Raw genomic sequence first — 18,669 nt, forward strand, 5'->3', positions numbered from 1 at the left:
GAGCTCAAGTGCTATACATTCTTTGAGCAACTGCTGCAATGAGGGCAGCTCCTCTGCCTGAACCATCCTTAGATAACATCAGGGTTATGTTAGCTTGGGGTAAAATTTCTCTGAGAGTCTCTTGCATATAGCGTTTGAATTGTGGGTGATTTTTGAAGAGGCTTCCATCAACGGCAATTGTAGTTGTGTACTTCCCTGTTTTCTGATTACAAAAATAATGAATTCAAATCATTCTGTTAAAATGTAAGAATGTCATAACAAAAACAGAAATCAAAATGAGTATCAGGATGAACAGACACCCTCATGCCTAAAGTGCTGTTTCTGTTAGAATCTCACTTCTAATTGGTTTTGCCTTCTCAACAAACTGACATTTCAAAACTATCTCCAGTGCTTATGGTCTTTTGAGTTTCACATTAATTACTCAGGAGGAATGAAATTATAGTAGCTGATTAAAGAGGGAGCCAAAAATCTTAGACTGAAAAAGATTAAACTGAAAATCTACTAAAATTTGAATTTATAACTGTAATTTTCATTCCAAGAGCCAAGAAGGAAAATGACATTTCTTACAATTATACTATACACACCTTGACAATTGTAGCAACCCCTGCTGCAGCCAGTCTGGCAGCTCTTATGGAAACTGCAGCACATACTCGCTGCAAAATCTCAATATCAGATCCTGTTGCTTGTTCATTGTCCATTTTCATATCTCTTAGAACCTCATCTATCTGGTGCTTTTCCCCACTGTTAGAGAAAGATATATAATTGTTTTTCATTTGTCCTGAGGAATATGATTAAGCATTTATTTATGACGATTACAGTGCTCTAATTGTTTGCTCTGCTCTTGGGGACCAATCATGATTCATATCTACGGGGGAGGGAGGGGGGGGCAGTAATAAATAATGACAGGTCCCCTAGTCAAATACCTTTCAACCCAAGACACAAACTCAGCAGGGAAGCTGTCTTTAGTCCTGAATTTTTCACTGACTTGTCCCTTGAACAGCAGTTTTTTGTCAACCAAGTCCATGCAAACAATGCGGACAAGTTCACCAAGGTACATTCCAGAAATCATCTTCTCAAATCTGAAAAAGAAGGAAAAAATTGCACAGATTTCCAACATGGAGGTTTCTTAGAACCCTGATCCCAGATCCCTTTATAGTCAATTCTGAGGCCAATTATAGACCCCTTTAAATCACTTTTGGTAGTAGAGTAACAACTTTTTATCTGCAAACCATCCCATTTTCAAATCCCAGCTTATCAGAATTTCTTACCCCAAGCAAAAATGTGCAACCCTATTCTAGTAACTTGAAAATGCAACCCCATTAAAGTCAATTTAGTTGTGAAAATGTAACCCCATTCAACAGCAAATCCCCATGAGCAAATTACTAGAAAGTGCCCTGTTCTCCCCCCTTAAGGATTAAGATGCATTTTTCATTATATGCACAAATAACTTACAGCTGTTTATGAGAGTTACTGGATTCTCCAGTGAGTTTTTATCATACTCTGTGAGAAGATGATTTAGGGAGCCATTTTTTCACCAAAAAGTAACAACTTGGATTTCACTTACAATTGCATTCCAGGATTCAGGGAATTCTTGTCGACCTGTTCATCATACTTTGTCCGAACATGATTCAAGCTTCCATTATCACCAAATGCACCCCATTCTGTGTTAATAATCACCTGTCGTGGTTCATCTCTATCTCCGTCCCATTTAGGGACATTATCAAGGTGCTCCATGTAGCAAACATTGGTTCCAGTTCCTAAGATTAACCCAGCGCTGACTGATGGATTTTTAAATGCACAGGACATCATTGTACCTGTGGTGTCATTGACAATGGCTAACACTTCCACATTAGAACCCTGTGGAATAACAGAGATTATAATTTTTCTTTACTTATTGTTCAAAACCATGTTAAATTCATGCTGTTCTCCTAGAGTCCTTAACATTCCTTCCCTATTTTTTTTCCTCTCACTAAATTCTGTATATGACTAGTTGAAACCCCATGAAGAACTGAAAATGTGTGAAATATATCCATCCATGTCGAAAAATTCCATGATCACTAGACAAGTCAAAGTAGTTTTCATATTCTCCAAATTAATAAACTCACCATCCCCTCTCTTCCAAGTGCCTCCTTAAGTAGTTTGACAACATCTTCATTTACTACCCCAGAAGCAGTAAATCCCTTTGTCCATCGAGTCAAAAACCCCGACGAGAGTGATGATTGCTTCACTGGAAAAGAAAATGTAAACCCAAGTGGCAGCAATTGATCATTTAGCTCATGTTTCTTGACAAAGAGAGAAATATGGTGAGCGATGTAATTGAAAAACGTTTCAGCATCACTAGTTTTTATTGTCTGGTCAAGAGGCGGGAATTCAATTTTGTCTTTAATTTCGCCATTTTGTATGGAGATTGATAGCACCCTGAACTTTGTTCCACCAAGATCCACTGCAAGGAAGTTGCCAGATTCAGAACCATCAGGTATCTTCCTCACAAAAGTTGGAAGCATTTTGACCGGGCTGTTCGCTCGTTCGTTTTCATCTGCAGAGAGGCCTCTATCAAAGTCTTTCCATAATCTATTGGTGATTTCCAGGATGGCTTCCCTCGACAAGTCAAACGCCCCTAAAACATCTGATACCTGCGTAAAAAAAAAAAACAGCTCAAGTTATTTCTGTACACACACATCTTGAAGCTGGTAAGTTACATTAAAACTGTTTAGATTGATTAAGGAGGTGTACTCAGTCTCAAATTAATTTTAACTGTTTGTGTAGTCTGTTCGCCTGTTCGCCCTTCAGTTTGCTGATCGCCCTTTTTGATGCTGAAATTGATTTAGACCGGTGTTCTGTACATATGAAAAAAAAAGCTTTCCTATTACCTCGTCTCTTTTCGTGAAAGCCCTCGTCAGAGATTCACAGACTAATTGTGCGAAAGATGTGGCTGCAAACATGTTCTCAACTTTCACAGATTCTGTGAGACTCTTTAAATCTGCAAAAAAGGCATTTGAATATCTTATAAATTAAAAGTGAAGCCTTCAGAAATTGAAGAATTCGGAATATTAGTGGATTAAAGAAAAAAGGAAAGAAAAGGAAGTAAAAAAAAAAATAAAGGAACTGCCGTGCCTCCGAGCTGTTCTGCTGTCGTCGACTTTGGACCAGATAGAGGAAGTGCGTTTTGGCAAATGTAAGTTAATGAACTTACTTGATAACTTTAAAAACGCATGAATATGTATTAGTTAAAGTAACATTGCTCCTCCAAAGCTTCGTTGGAAACCCGATCGTCTATACAATTTGTGCAACAAACATTTAACCCTCGTTAGCTGAAGTAAAACCGAAAGAAAGTTATCGATGTGACGGAAGTAAGTAGTGACCTCGTTATCAATCTTAAAGTGGGTGAGGCCAGGAGTGGGGAGGGGAAAGGAGGGGATTTTAGGGGCCTTTAAACCACTTCACAATGGTAAAATCACATAGGCTACCACTGAGGCGTGACGATTAGATAGAAATTAAGAACATAAGGTCAGTTTCCACAGATTTCCACACAACTGACCGAAATAAAACAAAAATTAGCGATGATAATTATTTCAAACGACGCTTCGACGAATTCGAGTAAGCCAAACTACGTCCGATTAATCTTTATCTTTCATCTTTATTTTAAATGTTCTAATCCTCTTTGTTTTTTTAAACAATACGCTAGGAGGCTTTGGTCGTTCCCTACACTCACTCTGGATATATGTGGAAATGATGAATCAATATTGACTTAGTACCAGCCTCTTAAGCAGACCCGTCACGCAAGCTTCCCTTAGAACAGGAATGAAATCGAAAAATGACGACAAGAGAAGAAAACTCAACAACATGGAGTATTATGTGCGGTCACCCATCCAAGTACTAACCCTGGCCAATAGCGCTTAACTTCCGTGAGAAGCACAAGCACGTGGCTTATTACCAGATGAAATAATTCGACTGTAATTTTAAACGTGGTCTGCCTGTGGCATCTAACGTAAAAATACAAAACAATAGCAACGGCAAAAAACGACACTTTCGAATTGTTTTTTTCAAACCACGTTTATTTCTTAAAAATGTACACCAGGTTCATTCTGTGCTGTACAAAACTCCAGCAGTTTTGATAAATATTGCAGCCTTTTGGGTATATCTTGAGGGGGCGTTGTTCTGCAGATGCAGTTTTAAGTATTAAGAACGAATAGTGAATGATAATGTCACCTATGAGTATCTTGAAGTCAAACAAATAACAAATAAACCAAAAAAAAAAATTATCAAACTACTATGTAATAATTGCTACACAAAGATGAGACCAACTATTTAGTTTTTATTATTTACACTTTTTTGTATGATGATGAAAATTTCAAGCAGGCGAGTGATGAGAATAAAGAAAAATATCAATCAGGGGATTGCTAGTTGATCATAACAAATGAATAGCAGACAGTAAGGAGAATTTAAAAAATGAGATATTGGGAGTAAAAGGTTTAACAAAAAGGAGAGTGACTGTGACATGACTGACCTCTTTTTTCTTACAGCTTCTAACTAAATCCCTACGCAACAAAAACATAAAACACTCCTCAGATCAAACCCTACTGTCTAGAGGATTTCCCCTGCCTGGTCAATTCCTCTGACTAAGATACAAAGCATGTTTCCTGTACAAGTCAAACTATAAAGAAATAAGCTCTCTTCCGATGACTTGTTAGCAAACAAACAAACAAACAAACAAACAACCAAAATCATATCAACCACAAAAACAATTCAAAATCAAAGTAAGGCTATCACACTAGTTATGGAAGACAAACCTACCAATCTATTCACATTAACCCTTAAACTCTCAAGATCTCATTAGCAATTCTCCTTACTATCTCCCATACAGTTCTTGTGATGTTAGTTTGGAGGATTTAGTACTGGATCGTCTTATAATCTCCAAACTGATATTTTTCTTATTCTTATAACTTGTATGCTTGATATTGTTTTGATATTGTAAGGAGAAATTCTGTCTTGGTCACTCATGGGAGTTAAAAGGTTAAAAATAGAAGTTTCACGCGTCTCATTGCTAATTTTTTGTAGTGACTGGATGGTTTCTCTTTCTAAAGCAGAAAATAATACTGGAGGCAAGATGCATGTTTCCTCTTTATTTTGACCCTACTCAGTGATACTAACACAATTAAGCTCAGAGTTTTCTGTCCTAACACTTCCCAGATCAATTCTTCTGACAAAGAAAAAAACAACCAATCCAAAAAAACATTCTATCTGGAGCTATTATTTCATTCCTGATTTCTAATTTCCTGGGCCAAAATGGAAAATTAAATACAAGATGAACTGGAATTCCTTTAACCAGCAACTACTGTAATCACTGTTAGCAAGTGCACAAAAGAAATTTGCAGTCAGTGTTCACCTTGTCAGAATTAAAAAAAACAGTAAATACCTCTAAAAAAAAAAAATTTAAAAATAATTCCAAAATATGTTTTTGTGTGTGCAAATTAGTAAGGCAAAGATTGCAAAAAAAAAAAAAAAGAAAAAGAAAAAAATACCTGACTCAATTATATTGTACTTGTTATTGTTCAATTTCATCCATGGTTCAAAGTCTTTGTTTAACACTCATTTATTTAACATTCAATAACACAACTTGAAAATAAGTTGAATTGAATTTAAACCAAGGATAAATTTGAACCAGAACAACATGGGTTTGAAAGAGCTTTTGTCTGTTCATGAAACTTTTGTCTCACGAAATACTTGTCGTAGTGTTGTTCTAGATTTAAGGTCCTTGTTACTAGCTATTCTATGGCAAAATTTGATTATTGCAATAGAAATATTAAATAATTATTAATGCCACTCAGCTGATGAAAGGCTCAGTGTTTTTCTGATTTTGATGCAACTGCAGCTATGAGAGCTGCTCCTTTGCCTGAACCATCTTCAGATAACATCAAGGTGATGTTGCTTTGTGGCAAAATTTCAGACAGAGTCTCTTGCATGTAACGTTTGAACTGTGGGTGTTTTTTAAAGAGGCTTCCATCGACAGCAATTGTAGTCGTGTAGTTTCCTGTTTTCTGTACATAAAAACAAGATAAAATCAGTCAGAATTAAACAATGCCATGAATGCCACCTTCAGATTGTGTGCTCCAATGCTCTACCACTGAGCCACATAGACTCTGTGGAGTGCAAAAGTAGCACCTTGTATGGTCATACAGTTGTACATCCAAATTTTTTCGGCTTGATGGGTTACTACTATTTTGTATAATTATGGGGCTACGCTCTGCGAGCTCCACTAATAGAGAAAAAAAAGATAGAGAATTACAAATTTACAATACACACCTTGGCAATTGAAGCAATCCCTGCTGCAGCCAGTCTCGCGGCTCTTATAGAGACTGCAGCACAAACTCGCTGCAAAACCTCAATATCTGACTCTGAAGTTTGTTTCTCCACTCCCATTTCTTTCAGAACCTCATCTATCTTGTGCCTTTGATGACTGTCAAAAAAAATTGATAAATAACGAGGATCACTCCTTTGGCCACATGGGAAACTACTGAGGTCTTTCTGAATAACTGCCTGAAATCTTGATGAAAAAGTGCAAGTGGCTTAAACCCCCCCCCCCCCCCCCCATCACCTATCCAAGTCACACTGAAAAACAGACAATACAGGGACGTAACCAGGATTTATCAGTTGGGGTGGGTGTCATACTGTGTTTTCATCAGGTTGTCATGTTGACTTCCATGCTGTGTTTTACTTGAAAAAAAAAAAAAAAAAAACTTACAAAGGTGTGGGGGGGGGGAGGGAGGGGAGGGAAGGAAGGTGTCACAGGCACCTCAGGATCTCCCCAAGTTGTGCCCTTGCAAGAACATGATAACATTATATTTGGTACACTTCATCTGTCACATATTTTCTGTGTTTACCTTTCAACATCAGACACAAACTTGGTAAGGAAGCTGTTTTTGGTCTTGAATTTGTCACTGGCTTGTCCTTTGAACAGCAGTTTCTTGTCAGCCAAGTCCATGCAAACAATTCGGCAAAGTTCACCCAGATACATTCCAGAAATCATCTTCTCAAATCTGATGGGAAATTTAAATAAAGAGAATTCACTACAAGCTATCAAAAATATTTTCAGAGAATCATATGACTATGCAATGCAATCCTACTTTAAAAAACCCCAATTATAATGAAAGTATTCTATATAACACTGCAGTTATATAGGACAGGACCTCTATGTCCAGAACAATGTATGGTCACTCAATGGGACATCAATCATTTACGATAATATGTACTTATCCACTGAGGGGGAGAGTAGCACAAGGTCTATGCATCTTGAACAAGAGCCAAATATTTCCCCATTTGGCCCCACCAAACTCATTCAATACGCATTTTATCGCATCTTGTGATATGAACAACTAATTGTTGCAAATTTTGAAAAATGTTTTAAACAGTAAAAACTTTTCCTTTTTTTTCTTTGAGTCTGAACAAGAAACTTGTAATTCACTAAGATGTATGACTTCTTTTCACATCTGTTTTATGCCAAGTTGAATTTCACAAGTTCTATTTAATATGCACTTAGAAAATGCTACTATCGTTCAAGTGCATGGCTGGATGGCTTTCTCCTGACTGACTTTATCGAAACATCCAACTGTACACATGTAAGCTTTCACTACGATAACTTTCAATGGGATTGGGTGTGCAGGGCCTTATGGGTCAAATCATAATATAAATTATTTCCTGATTTATCGATATCTTTTCAAATCATTTACTCATGGTGATTGGCTCGCCTAGTTCAACAACTCAGATTTCACTTACAATTGCATTCCGGGATTCAGGGAATCCTTGTCAACCTGTTCATCATACTTTGTTCGGAGGTGATTCCAGCTTCCGTTATCACCAAATGCACCCCATTCTGTGTTAATAATCACCTGTCGTGGTTCATCTCTATCTCCGTCCCACTTAGGAACATTATCAAGGTTCTCCATGTAGCAAGCATTGGTTCCAGTGCCCAAGATTAACCCAGCACTGACTGATGGATTCTCAAATGCACAGGACATCATTGTACCTGTGGTGTCATTGACCAGAGCCACCACATCCACACTAGCACTCTACAAAACAGCACAATTTAAAAATGAAAAAATCCTATATTAAAAATAAAATTTAAAAAACATTAAAAGCTGTCTGCAATCTTGACCTTCCATTCCCTAAAAAGTTTTTGAGAGCAGAAAGATGTGCAGTTACATGTAAAAAAGAGCTCTCAGCTGATCTGTTGGTACAGTCAAGCCTTACTTATCCAGACTCATGGGGACTGGTCTGAAAAGTCTGGATAATAATTATCAATTATTGAGAGTCAAATTAATCAAACATATGAATTTTTTATCAAACATATCTTTCAAGCTGCTATAGAGTGTGTACATTGTTAACTTCATCATTCTTTGAGGGTGCATGAACTTAACAGCATCAAAAATGTTTAGTCTTCCCATCCATGTTAATTCAACAGCTTTGGAAAGTGGAACAAATTCAGTCCCAATGGGAGTTTGAGTGCATGTGTTTTGTTTGATGGAAAAAAAAAAGGTGTTGCAATTCTTGAATGTGAGTAATTAATACATTTAAATTGATGGCACCATAGATGTAACTCCAGAAAATTAAAAAAAAAAACACAGATAATCAAGGTCCGGATAATTGAGGTTGGACTGTAATATTATTAAACTTGCGAGAATATAAAAGTCTTCAAAATGTCTTGCTAAGCCTCACATTAGAGGCTTTACAACTCAGAAAGTTTGAGCATTGTACCAAAATCACAATGTTGTATTTCCAAATCCTGAAATTTTTAGGAGCTTTCTCATCACAATCAAAATTTGCCTAATCCACTACAATAATAATTCCATTAATTAATTCTCTAGAAATTGATTTTAAGGGCCTTTCCATACTAGCAACAAAGTTGTTTATTTAGACAAATTTTCAGTCATCACCAACATTTTACAAATGTGGATGGTTTGCCCTGACTTAACAAAATTTTGACTGTAGTGGACAAATCTTCAAATGCACCACCAACAAAATTTGTCCAGGGTAAAAATTTGGCAAAATCGACTAAATAAACAAACTCTGATAAGCTTGTCAATCATTTAACATATAAGCTATGACAAGTGTGTAATTGAACTGAAATCAGTTTACTGGAAAGGCAAAAATTGTATTTTGCTGCAAAACTTGGGGATTCTAAAATTTTACAATGACATAGGATAAATCCCTTCAGCAACTAAGCTGGCTGGTCTTACGAGCAGATCAGGTGCTGACAGAATTTCATGGCTTTCAAATTTTTAATACAAATGCAACAGATGAAACAAAAATTGTCCTTTGATTTTGTTGGGACAATTCTAGTTTGTTTGCTAGTGCGGAAAGGCCCTAACTTAGAATTATAGCTATAAAACTCACCACTCCATTCCTTATAAGTGCTTCATGCAGCAATTTGACAACATCTTCATTCTCCACTCCGTCAACACTGAAACCCTTTGTCCATCTTATCAACAGGCCAGATGTCAGTGATAACTGCTTTACAGGAAATGAAAATGTGAACCCCAATGGCAGCGACTTTTCACTTATTTTGTTTTTCTTCACAAAGAGTAATATACAGCCAGCGATGTAGTCAAACAGAGTATTTGCATCACTGGTCATCAGATTTTGGGCCAAAGGATATATTTCACTTTCCATATTGACTTTGCCATCTTCAAGTGAAATCTTAAGAACTCTGAAGTTTGTTCCACCTAGATCCAAGGCTAGAAAGTCACCTTCTTCGGAGCCATCAGGAATGGCCCTTACATATGTAGGAAGCATTTTAATTGGGCTTTCTGCTCGCTCACTTTCATCAGCAGAGAGCCCTTTTTGAAAGTCACCAATAAGAAGACTCATGATTTCCTGTAGTGATTCATTGGACAGGTCAAATGCACCCAAAACCTCTAGCACCTGTGATGAATGAAACAAATTGACAAAAGTTTAATTTATAATTTGATTTTTTGATTATTATTTAAGATTGGATGTTCTACACTGAAAGTCACTAATAATTGTCTTTTAGTAACATCTAACTTAATTGTTTGGTTCTATTTATCAATGACCTGAAACATCTCAGGGGATTCCCAGCTGCTTCTAAATGACCTGAAAATTGAGTGCTGGCAGCAAGAATTAACCCTCTATATTTTAACATCAGTATGCATACTCTTGAAACTATCCGCCATACACTTCCTATGATACTCGCAAGGAGAATATGTTTAACAATCACAAGCTTGATGATCATTTCCTTTCTTCTTTTAACCCGAATGCTTGAATCTTAGGTGAAGTTGTAAGGAGAAATAAGATGTACCAGGGCAGGTCAAATTCTTGGGGTTAAACAATACTCAAGGAAAAAATAATCGACTAGTACAAAGTATGTCCAATCTACTCCTATAGAGGTGTATTCTACAGCTGAATTGATAGCACAAAGTCATGGTTACACACCTCATCTCTTCCTGTGAGAGCTTGAGACAAAGTCTCAAATAATGACTTTGCAAAAGGAATAGCTGAAAACATGTTGCCTGATAATAAAGGGGACAAAATCTGCAAGAATAAAAAACAGAATTTGATGTTAGGATTGATATGTAAAAATAGGAAAAATAGCTAAAATTTAACTAACAGACAGTGGAACAACCACCCTAAAAACCTGGGAAGGGAGGGCTACCCCCTTTGAATCATGAAACCGTCAAAAGTGAATCGGAGTTTAGTTTTCTGTCTGACTCTTCAGACAAATAACTACTAACATCTTCCTTAATTCAACCACAGAGCTCCAAGTTTGCCTTCTTGTTACACTGTTTACATGGGGTAATTTCTAACAACAATCAATGATGCATTGTGCCAATAAAGACAATGTTACATTGAAGGTAAAATAGCTCTGGGTTGGTACGAACACCCAAGAAAGCCCAACTGATCAAAATTTATCCCCTTACCAGTATTACCCATATCACACTCCTAGCTCGACAACTAAATGTTTTCTTTCTAGATACAAACTTGTTAACTTGGCTCAGAGTAGTAGAAAGATCATTGCAACTGTATCAACATCTCAACGGGAATTGGAATTAAGAACTACCATGATTATTCATCACCAATAACATCAAATATGCATAAAACAGGATTACAATTATGCAAAATAATAAGCTTACAATAAATGGCCAAAAATTGGCAAATGATTTTTTCTCGTTTACCGCACCCGGATGAGAATAGTATCGATGCGCTGCCGTGATTGCATAAGTTATAAATAAAATCGTGATAGGTGATAAGCGCTTTCCAGGGCACCCAGACGGAAGAGAAGTCTACGCGCAGACACAATATATTTTAGCCACCTGGGATGATCGACCGAAGCCACTTTCGTTTGACGCATGTGGTGGCAATTACCGCTTTAGAACTTCAAACAACAGAAAGGCAGTGACATTGACGCTCGAGGACTTCAATATAGCAATTGGTCAACAAATTACCTGAGTTGATTGGAATCTTGTGGATATAGATAACTCTTTACACTTTGGCCTTTGAGAGCTCAGTATTTAGAGTCGAATTGGTAATAAGCGTTGTAAACGGTGCGAACAGCTTAGATACTACTTCTCTAGGTGTCGCAATAGCTATGTGAAATCGGCGTTGATGTTATTCTAGGCGATCGAAAGAGGCCTCAAGCGTAACCTAATACAGTACTTAAATCGACGCGAAATTGATTTCCCCGCAGAAAGACGCCCTTCAGCCGCTCTTTACGTAATCACTTACCCTTGGAGTACTTTCGGAAATGTTCGAAAGTTCTCGGTTTCTGTGTTCGGAGTGTACGAGAACTTGATCGATTACGAATACATGTGTGACTTAGCATTCGTTTCGTAGAAGCGTGGAAACAGTTTCTTAAAATCCGTACGTTATACAAAAAACATCCCTACAAAGACTTTCAGCATTATGAGACGAAAAAATAACTTTGACGTAAACAAACTGATTCAGGCATGTGAAACTTTGACTCAGTCACTCGAGATTTTTCGCGGAAATCCGACAACGTATTCGGCCAATCGGGTAGAACGACACCCAAAAATTCGGAATATTACCCTTCGGGGAGGGAGGTAAGGAGAACCTTGACCTTTGGAACTTTAACGTCGCAAGGTTGCAGTTTCGTGACAAGATTTTCATTGATTTTTTTTTTTCAACAACTTTTAGAAAAATATTAAAAATATAAGATGTATTTACCACATTTTTGTTGACCAGACAAAAAGCTTTAGATAGCCCAGGCTCGCTACACGGATACATCTTTACTCATTGACCTCATTATGTAACAGTTCAAAGTTGAGGATTTCTGCAAGTGAACATTTGTATCAAGAAATTGAAAAATATTTGGGATCAAAAAGCAAATACTTACCTCGACGTAGAGGTGCGAGTTTTTTGTTTGTTTGTTTGTTTTTGTTTTTGTCTCTGGTGTGGTTTTGGGGCCGATTCATGATGAAGCAGGCTAGTTCTAGCGCCTTCGCTTTTTCCGAGGTGCAATATATCCTTCCGATACATCTGGATACATACAGAAAAGGGTGTATTGACACAAAAAACCACACCGGAGACAACGCACAACTAAGGAGAGGTCAGCTACTTTTTCAAGCGTCTAGGTCATTTGTGGGTTTCTAAATGCAACCTTTTCCCTTAAAAAAATAATAATATCTATAATGTTGCATAATGACAGTAGAGTGCAGGTGTAAAAATCGTGGACCTATGCTGGAAGGATTTTGCTTAGAGTGAACTGTCCGAATAAACATAACCAAATTAAAAGACATGGGAGCATTAACGTTTGATAGCGTTGAATTTTTCGTTTTAGACTGTTGGCAGCGATGTGGCATTTCACTCTGAAAGAAATAAGAGTACCAAATTGGAACGACCCCAACGATAAAGGAAAATCGACAGTGACACTACCACTTTGTACCCTTTGCTACTCTGCCGTTTTTGAATCTATTTTTGCCTCCTTAATTTTGTAATAGAAAATTTATAATATAACAAATGATAATTTTAAATTTGATCTTTATGATAATTTAAGCTGTATGATGTTTTGACGTTTACAGTAATCCTCAGGTGTCCCACAGGTGTCTTTTTTTAGATCCTTAAAAAACCGATACCGTGGGAGAAAGTATCATACCGTACACTTCTTCGACCTTTCAATGCTAGTCTACGATTGAAGTTCCCAAAGTTGTTTCCAAAAATTATGGCATTTCATATGAACAACGCTAAGCAGCCCCCATGATGATATCTGAACATCATCTCACAAGATAATCACTTGCAAGGCTTTTTTTTTAAGCCAAGTGAAAACCAGGTAACCTCTTTATCACTGCGTGACGCTTTCATACAAAATGGCGTGAGCTTGCAAATAGTGTCGGCTCATATAGTAGCCAGCGGTTAATTTTCTCACAAAATGGTGGATCATGCCGTTGAATAAGTCAAAGAACTACACAAGCACGATTGAAACAAAATATGAGCGTAAATGAAAAGAATCAGATGAACGAACAGGTATCCAATGTAATCACAAGCTTTTTAAAGCAGCGAAAGTACACGGAGAGTGAAAGTTCTATGAAGGACTTCTCAGTGGAACACAAAATGGAGGACATGGCTTGCAAGAGGACGGTTTGTAACGAGAGTGGCATTCCTAATGTATTCTCATTTGCAATCAACAGTTCAGACCCAGCTATGGTGAATGAACAATTCTCCAGTCTGAAATCGTTCATAACGGGTACAAACCCGGCTTACAGAGTGGAACTTTCCAAATTTTTGTTCCCGATGTTTGCCAACATCTATTTGGATCTTGTTGCGAAGGGACAATCGATTCCTGCTCAAGAACTTTTCACAAAGCACAGTGGCGATTTTCCAATCGAGCACAAAGAAGAAATCCAACATTTACAAGCGATAACGGACTTAGAACGTTTAAAATCCAGCGATACAGCGTCCAATTTTAGACGGAGTAAATACGTCGTCAAACTAAGTAACAAAGTATTTACTTATTTCGTCCAATTTCTGAGAAGTGGCGATCACGTGCTATTACTTCATCTGTTGAACAAACACTTTAGCATTGAGATATCGCATAGTAAACCAGGACAGAAGCAAACCAGCGATGAAATGGAAACGGATGAAACAGAGGCACCAGTGTCAAGTTACAGAGCCACAAGAGGCGGTAAACAAGCGAAATCTAGCTCAGAAAAAGAAAACGAGAGCCTGGTAGCTTTAAAAGAAAGCATCGGCCATATCAGAAATGGACCTGCTTGTCTACCCCCAGTTTGTTTCCACTCTTTTGTGAATGCTTACCAAGGGTAAGAATTACATGTGAAAAGTCAATCAATGACTCTCCCCTGGGCAGCAACCCTGCAGATTTTTTCATAAGGGGTAAACCCTGGGGATTCTCCCCCTAGGGGGACACCCCAGGGATTCTCCAGTTTCTCTAGCAATTTAAAGTTACTGCTACTTGTATTCAAGATTTTAGCCTGTTGTAAGTCCTCTCTCCCCTTTCCTGAGTCCTCCCTTCAAAGCAAAATGAAAGTTGTGCAGTTCCAGTGTTGCATAACTGTAGTGAGGATAGTGATGATAAAAGTGATGATAAAAGTGATGATCATGAGCAGGGGTGACTCATCAAAAACCACATATCTGACAAATTTCATTCCCTGTTGATCAAGGATTTTTATGTGTTTGTTTTCCACTTGCTTCAGCCTTTTCATTCCCATCTCCACAAATCACTAAATCTTGCATTCTGTCATACATTTCTTATAATGTTAGATATAAAATTTTGTGTTGAATCAGGCAATTTCCCTTTCAATAATATTTTTGCTAAATTCCCACCTCAAATTAGCCTAATATTGTGGTGAAATTGCAAGGAGAAATGATTTTTTGGTCTCTCCTAGCAGTGAAAGGATTTAACAAATGTTGATAGTATGATAATAACTATCTCAAATATACCATAATTTGATTTCAAATATTAGAATTTTTCATGAAAAAAAAATGTGCAAAATATCTTTTTGAATTTTGTTTTTCCTTATGCTTTTTTTTTTTGTTCCAAAGATTAAGCTCTGCTGCTATTTCTAAAGATGCTGGTCTTATTTGTGGTGGCTTTGAAGATTCCTCAATTCTTCTGTGGAGTTTGACACCAAAGAAACTTGTGCGATCAAAGAGTAAACCAGAAATTTCTAAAGTACAACTAGCACCAGGTATGAATGGGTGTCTGTAATCTAACAGCACAACACGCTTTTTCGAACTAATTTGAATTTTGTAATTTGTAGGCAGTTTTGGTATCATCTTTTGGATATGCTCTGGGTAGCAGGTTGAATGCGACACCAAGAAGTCTGCATTTGAGCCGTTTTCCTGTGACTTCATGTTTTGTATTTCTGTTAGATGTCTCAGTCTCACAAGAAATCTCACTGATGAGAATGTGCAAATCAGTAAATTGTTAAGGAAACTTCACAAAGTGCAGGAGTTTACCCCCAAGGGAGGAACACCTCTAACCCTTTACATGCTATCTTCAGGATGCATATTCTCCATACTGTTCTTTATACATTTCCCATGTTACATACAAGGAGAATTTGTCTAACAATCAAAAGTATCTTGATTTTTCAATCATTTCTTTCATTCTCATGACCTTAATGTTTGATTCAGGGCAGATACTGTTGGTAGAAACTGGATTCTTGTCACTCTCTTTTCTGTTGATGAAGCACAACAGTTTCCTTACAGTCAAATCCATTTTCCATATATAATTTTGCTTTGTATATCTAGATTTTCTTCCATGCACACCAAAACTGGAAACTGTGTCCTGTGAGAGTGTTTCTCTACATGGTCACAGTGGCCCAGTGTATGCCACGCAGTTCTCACCAGACAGTTCTGTATTATTGTCAGCATCAGAGGATACAACTGGTGAGTTTAAAATTAACATAACATAATTTTATTTTTGGGTGGTTACACCAAGGTGAAATTATCAGATCACAAAGCCGACATATCTGACGAAATCAGCTAAACGACATCTCCTTTGAAACGAACACGCTAATATGGTGATTATCTGATGATAATATCAAGAAACGAAAGTTTCTATAAAACGATTAAATTAACGATGTAGACTTATAAATACTACGACTGAATAAGAAACAGATCAAGAAAGAGAAAATCCTCTTTTTGTATTATGAACGTAATTCAGTTTTAAAATACCTCAAACAGTCAACAGGATTTTTAGTAATAACAAGGTTATTTATAGAACGGATTCCCTCTTGGCAAAAACAGAGACGAAGAATATTTAACAAAAAGTGTAGAACAGTTTTCCTCGTTTCTTTTTGAAAAGGTACAATTTCAGCTTGCAGAAACTGGATTGTAAGCGGTCAAACAGGAAAATTGTTCAGCACGCGCCGCACGTGCACTCTGTGGAGATCTCGTGCATTATGTAATACTGATCGGACAAGCAACTCTTAGCGGGACTTCTAAAAACTCCCCAGGGAAGAAAACTTTGCCCACAGATATCAAAGAGCGAGGGTATTAGGATAAAGCTGATGTGTCTTATCTTTAGCTTTCGTAAATGTCCTTTCGCCTATGGATAAACTGAACTCGTCAAAATAAGGCATTGATTCTTAAAAAATGTCCTCAGCGGCTCTAAAATTCACCCCTTGCTTCGTCGATACCAAGGTCTTCATATGAGTGATGTTTTGATTTCGGTAATTTGTGGATATTTTTTTTCATAAATTCACCTGTCCGCACTTTGAAAGCGGGCGTTGACGGTGAAGTTGGGTATTGCGAAGTAAACCTGGTTACGGTCTATTTTGCTTTTAAATACTTCCTTCAGATGGTGAGTTTCCTATTTACGCCGGCACCTTCCCTTTTTTTGTCACCACGGAAAATAAAATCGATTGGACGTTGTTCACCTTGGATGCAACTGGTTTGACAGTTTTTGTTTGTTTTTTTATTTTCAGTCAATGTCAGTGTTACTTTAGGTTTCGACACTATCCAGGAGTGAAAAAACAATTGTTTTATTTTTCGTTACGCATACCTTGATACTGATTGTTTTTAACGATAAATTTTGCCTTCATTGTTTAAAGGTTATTTTTCTTTTAAACAATTCTCATAGGTTTTTGCCAAGTTTTAGGGCTAGACCGAACTGAGAAACTCACGCAAAGAGGTTGTTTTATTCAATAGTTTATCGTGATTTTACGTCAAGAAAGACCTTCGCATTATTTTTTTGTTGTTTACTATGTCATCGTGGTTTCATTCGGTTGAATTCTCTCCTCATTCATTACGGTTAAAATTCTGCTTTCAGTTTTTGGCTAAGATTCTGGCCGTGCGCCAAAAATGTTCGCGGAAAATATCATTGTCAAAAATAGCTTTCAACTGGATTCTTCGAACAGTTGATGTCTCAGAATGCTCCCAGACCTCTCAGAATTTATCATGCCTCTTGGTTGGAACTGAAAGATTATTTTAACTCAAAACCTCTTGGAATCGTGTTTTTATTCCCTTTTCATGGCGATTAATGAAAAAATTTCCGTTCCCGCCACTTGGATCCGTTTACACTGAGAAAACTTGACCACTGCGAGAAAGTCAAAGTTCAGGAGTTTCGCTGATCTTCTTGCGAAAAATTGCGCCAAAGAACGCGGACTGGGTATTTTAGCCGATCTTAAGGGTTTCCGTAGTCGACGGAGGTTTTTTGTTTGATTTAACGCAGTTCGCTCATATCCCTAGTTCCGGCCTTATCGAATGGTTATTTAATACCGGCTTTTATTTTTTTTTACTTATAACATAGATGTTTATATAAACAAAAAAAGGTTTTCACAATGTTTTCTATTTAAGGTGCTTAATTAATGCTGATAAAGTAAACAATAACTCGACTTCAGTTTCGCGTTCGTTAGCCTCGATTTTCAAAAGGCTGAGCTTTTAATTTCTCAGACGGAGTTTTGTTTTCTTTGGAGTTTCAAGGAGTGCAAACTCTCGACTTTGAACTTTGTCCATGAATTTATTCCTTTTTCTTAGGAAAAATTCTATGCAAATGCTTTATCATCATTATCATTCATACTCTTAAACTGACAGATCCCATACGAAAGGAGTTTAAAAATTTCAAAGCAGGCAATTATCTCGCCACGTTCTAATTTATGGGTTTCATAATCCAGAAACTTTTACAGTTAATCGTCCCGCATTTTCTTAGCAGAAAGCGCAAGAGACCTTGTCCCGAAGGGTAAATTCGGAGGAACTTTTTTTTAAGTACTGACTTTATTTCAGGCTATAGGCGGCAATCATACGCGTTCCAGACCTAGTTTCCACTCTCCCTGCTCGTTTTAAAATGACTTCTTCAAACGCTGCGCAAAATTTTAGAACTGTCTCTCTCTCTCTGGTTTTGAAGAGGTAAATCGCTAATTTATTTTCATACTGGCTTCCTCTCATGAATGCCTTTACGTTTTCTTTTAAAATCCCCACATGCAATTCTGTGGTAAATTTAAATGACCAATTCCCGATTTAAAAAATTAACCCCTTGTTTCAAGACTATAAGTTTGTCTTTTAATCGCACTTTTGTTCGGGCAAAAGTTTGATGTTCTTTTGCTATAATACTGAGCTTTGCTTAGTGAAAATTCGCAGATGTAGGTGTATGTTAAAAGCTGTTGCGAGTTTCGCTTAAGTGAGCTAATTTCCAGAGAAATACACGTAATTCTTATTTCACGGCGCGAACAAAAGCATCCGTTC

General features: G+C 37.2%; 2 protein-coding genes across 2 annotated transcripts in view; one reads left to right on the forward strand and one right to left on the reverse strand.

Annotated features, from left to right (window-relative positions):
• Positions 1–18,669, reverse strand: part of LOC131800150 (hexokinase-1) — a 19,023-nt gene continuing 354 nt past the window's right edge. The window contains exons 2-15 of the mRNA XM_066160934.1: positions 12,196–12,301; positions 10,447–10,545; positions 9,391–9,918; positions 7,774–8,066; positions 6,882–7,037; positions 6,304–6,457; positions 5,847–6,038; positions 3,194–3,227; positions 2,871–2,980; positions 2,106–2,633; positions 1,565–1,857; positions 924–1,079; positions 585–741; positions 1–202 (exon numbers count right to left, since the gene is read on the reverse strand). Coding sequence (XP_066017031.1) covers positions 5–202; positions 585–741; positions 924–1,079; positions 1,565–1,857; positions 2,106–2,633; positions 2,871–2,980; positions 3,194–3,227; positions 5,847–6,038; positions 6,304–6,457; positions 6,882–7,037; positions 7,774–8,066; positions 9,391–9,918; positions 10,447–10,545; positions 12,196–12,255 — 2,958 coding nt within the window. The 5' untranslated portion in view covers positions 12,256–12,301 and the 3' untranslated portion in view covers positions 1–4. The remainder of the gene's footprint in view (positions 203–584; positions 742–923; positions 1,080–1,564; positions 1,858–2,105; positions 2,634–2,870; positions 2,981–3,193; positions 3,228–5,846; positions 6,039–6,303; positions 6,458–6,881; positions 7,038–7,773; positions 8,067–9,390; positions 9,919–10,446; positions 10,546–12,195; positions 12,302–18,669) is intronic.
• The window catches only part of LOC131800114 (TAF5-like RNA polymerase II p300/CBP-associated factor-associated factor 65 kDa subunit 5L), a 23,024-nt gene continuing 17,759 nt past the window's right edge, over positions 13,405–18,669 (forward strand). Inside the window, exons 1-3 of the mRNA XM_059117798.2 lie at positions 13,405–14,285; positions 15,028–15,173; positions 15,736–15,873. Of these exons, the coding sequence (XP_058973781.2) occupies positions 13,456–14,285; positions 15,028–15,173; positions 15,736–15,873 (1,114 nt within the window). The 5' untranslated portion in view covers positions 13,405–13,455. The remainder of the gene's footprint in view (positions 14,286–15,027; positions 15,174–15,735; positions 15,874–18,669) is intronic.

The sequence above is a fragment of the Pocillopora verrucosa genome, chromosome 1 (genome assembly GCF_036669915.1).
Source record: "Pocillopora verrucosa isolate sample1 chromosome 1, ASM3666991v2, whole genome shotgun sequence".
Classification (NCBI taxonomy): domain Eukaryota; kingdom Metazoa; phylum Cnidaria; class Anthozoa; order Scleractinia; family Pocilloporidae; genus Pocillopora; species Pocillopora verrucosa.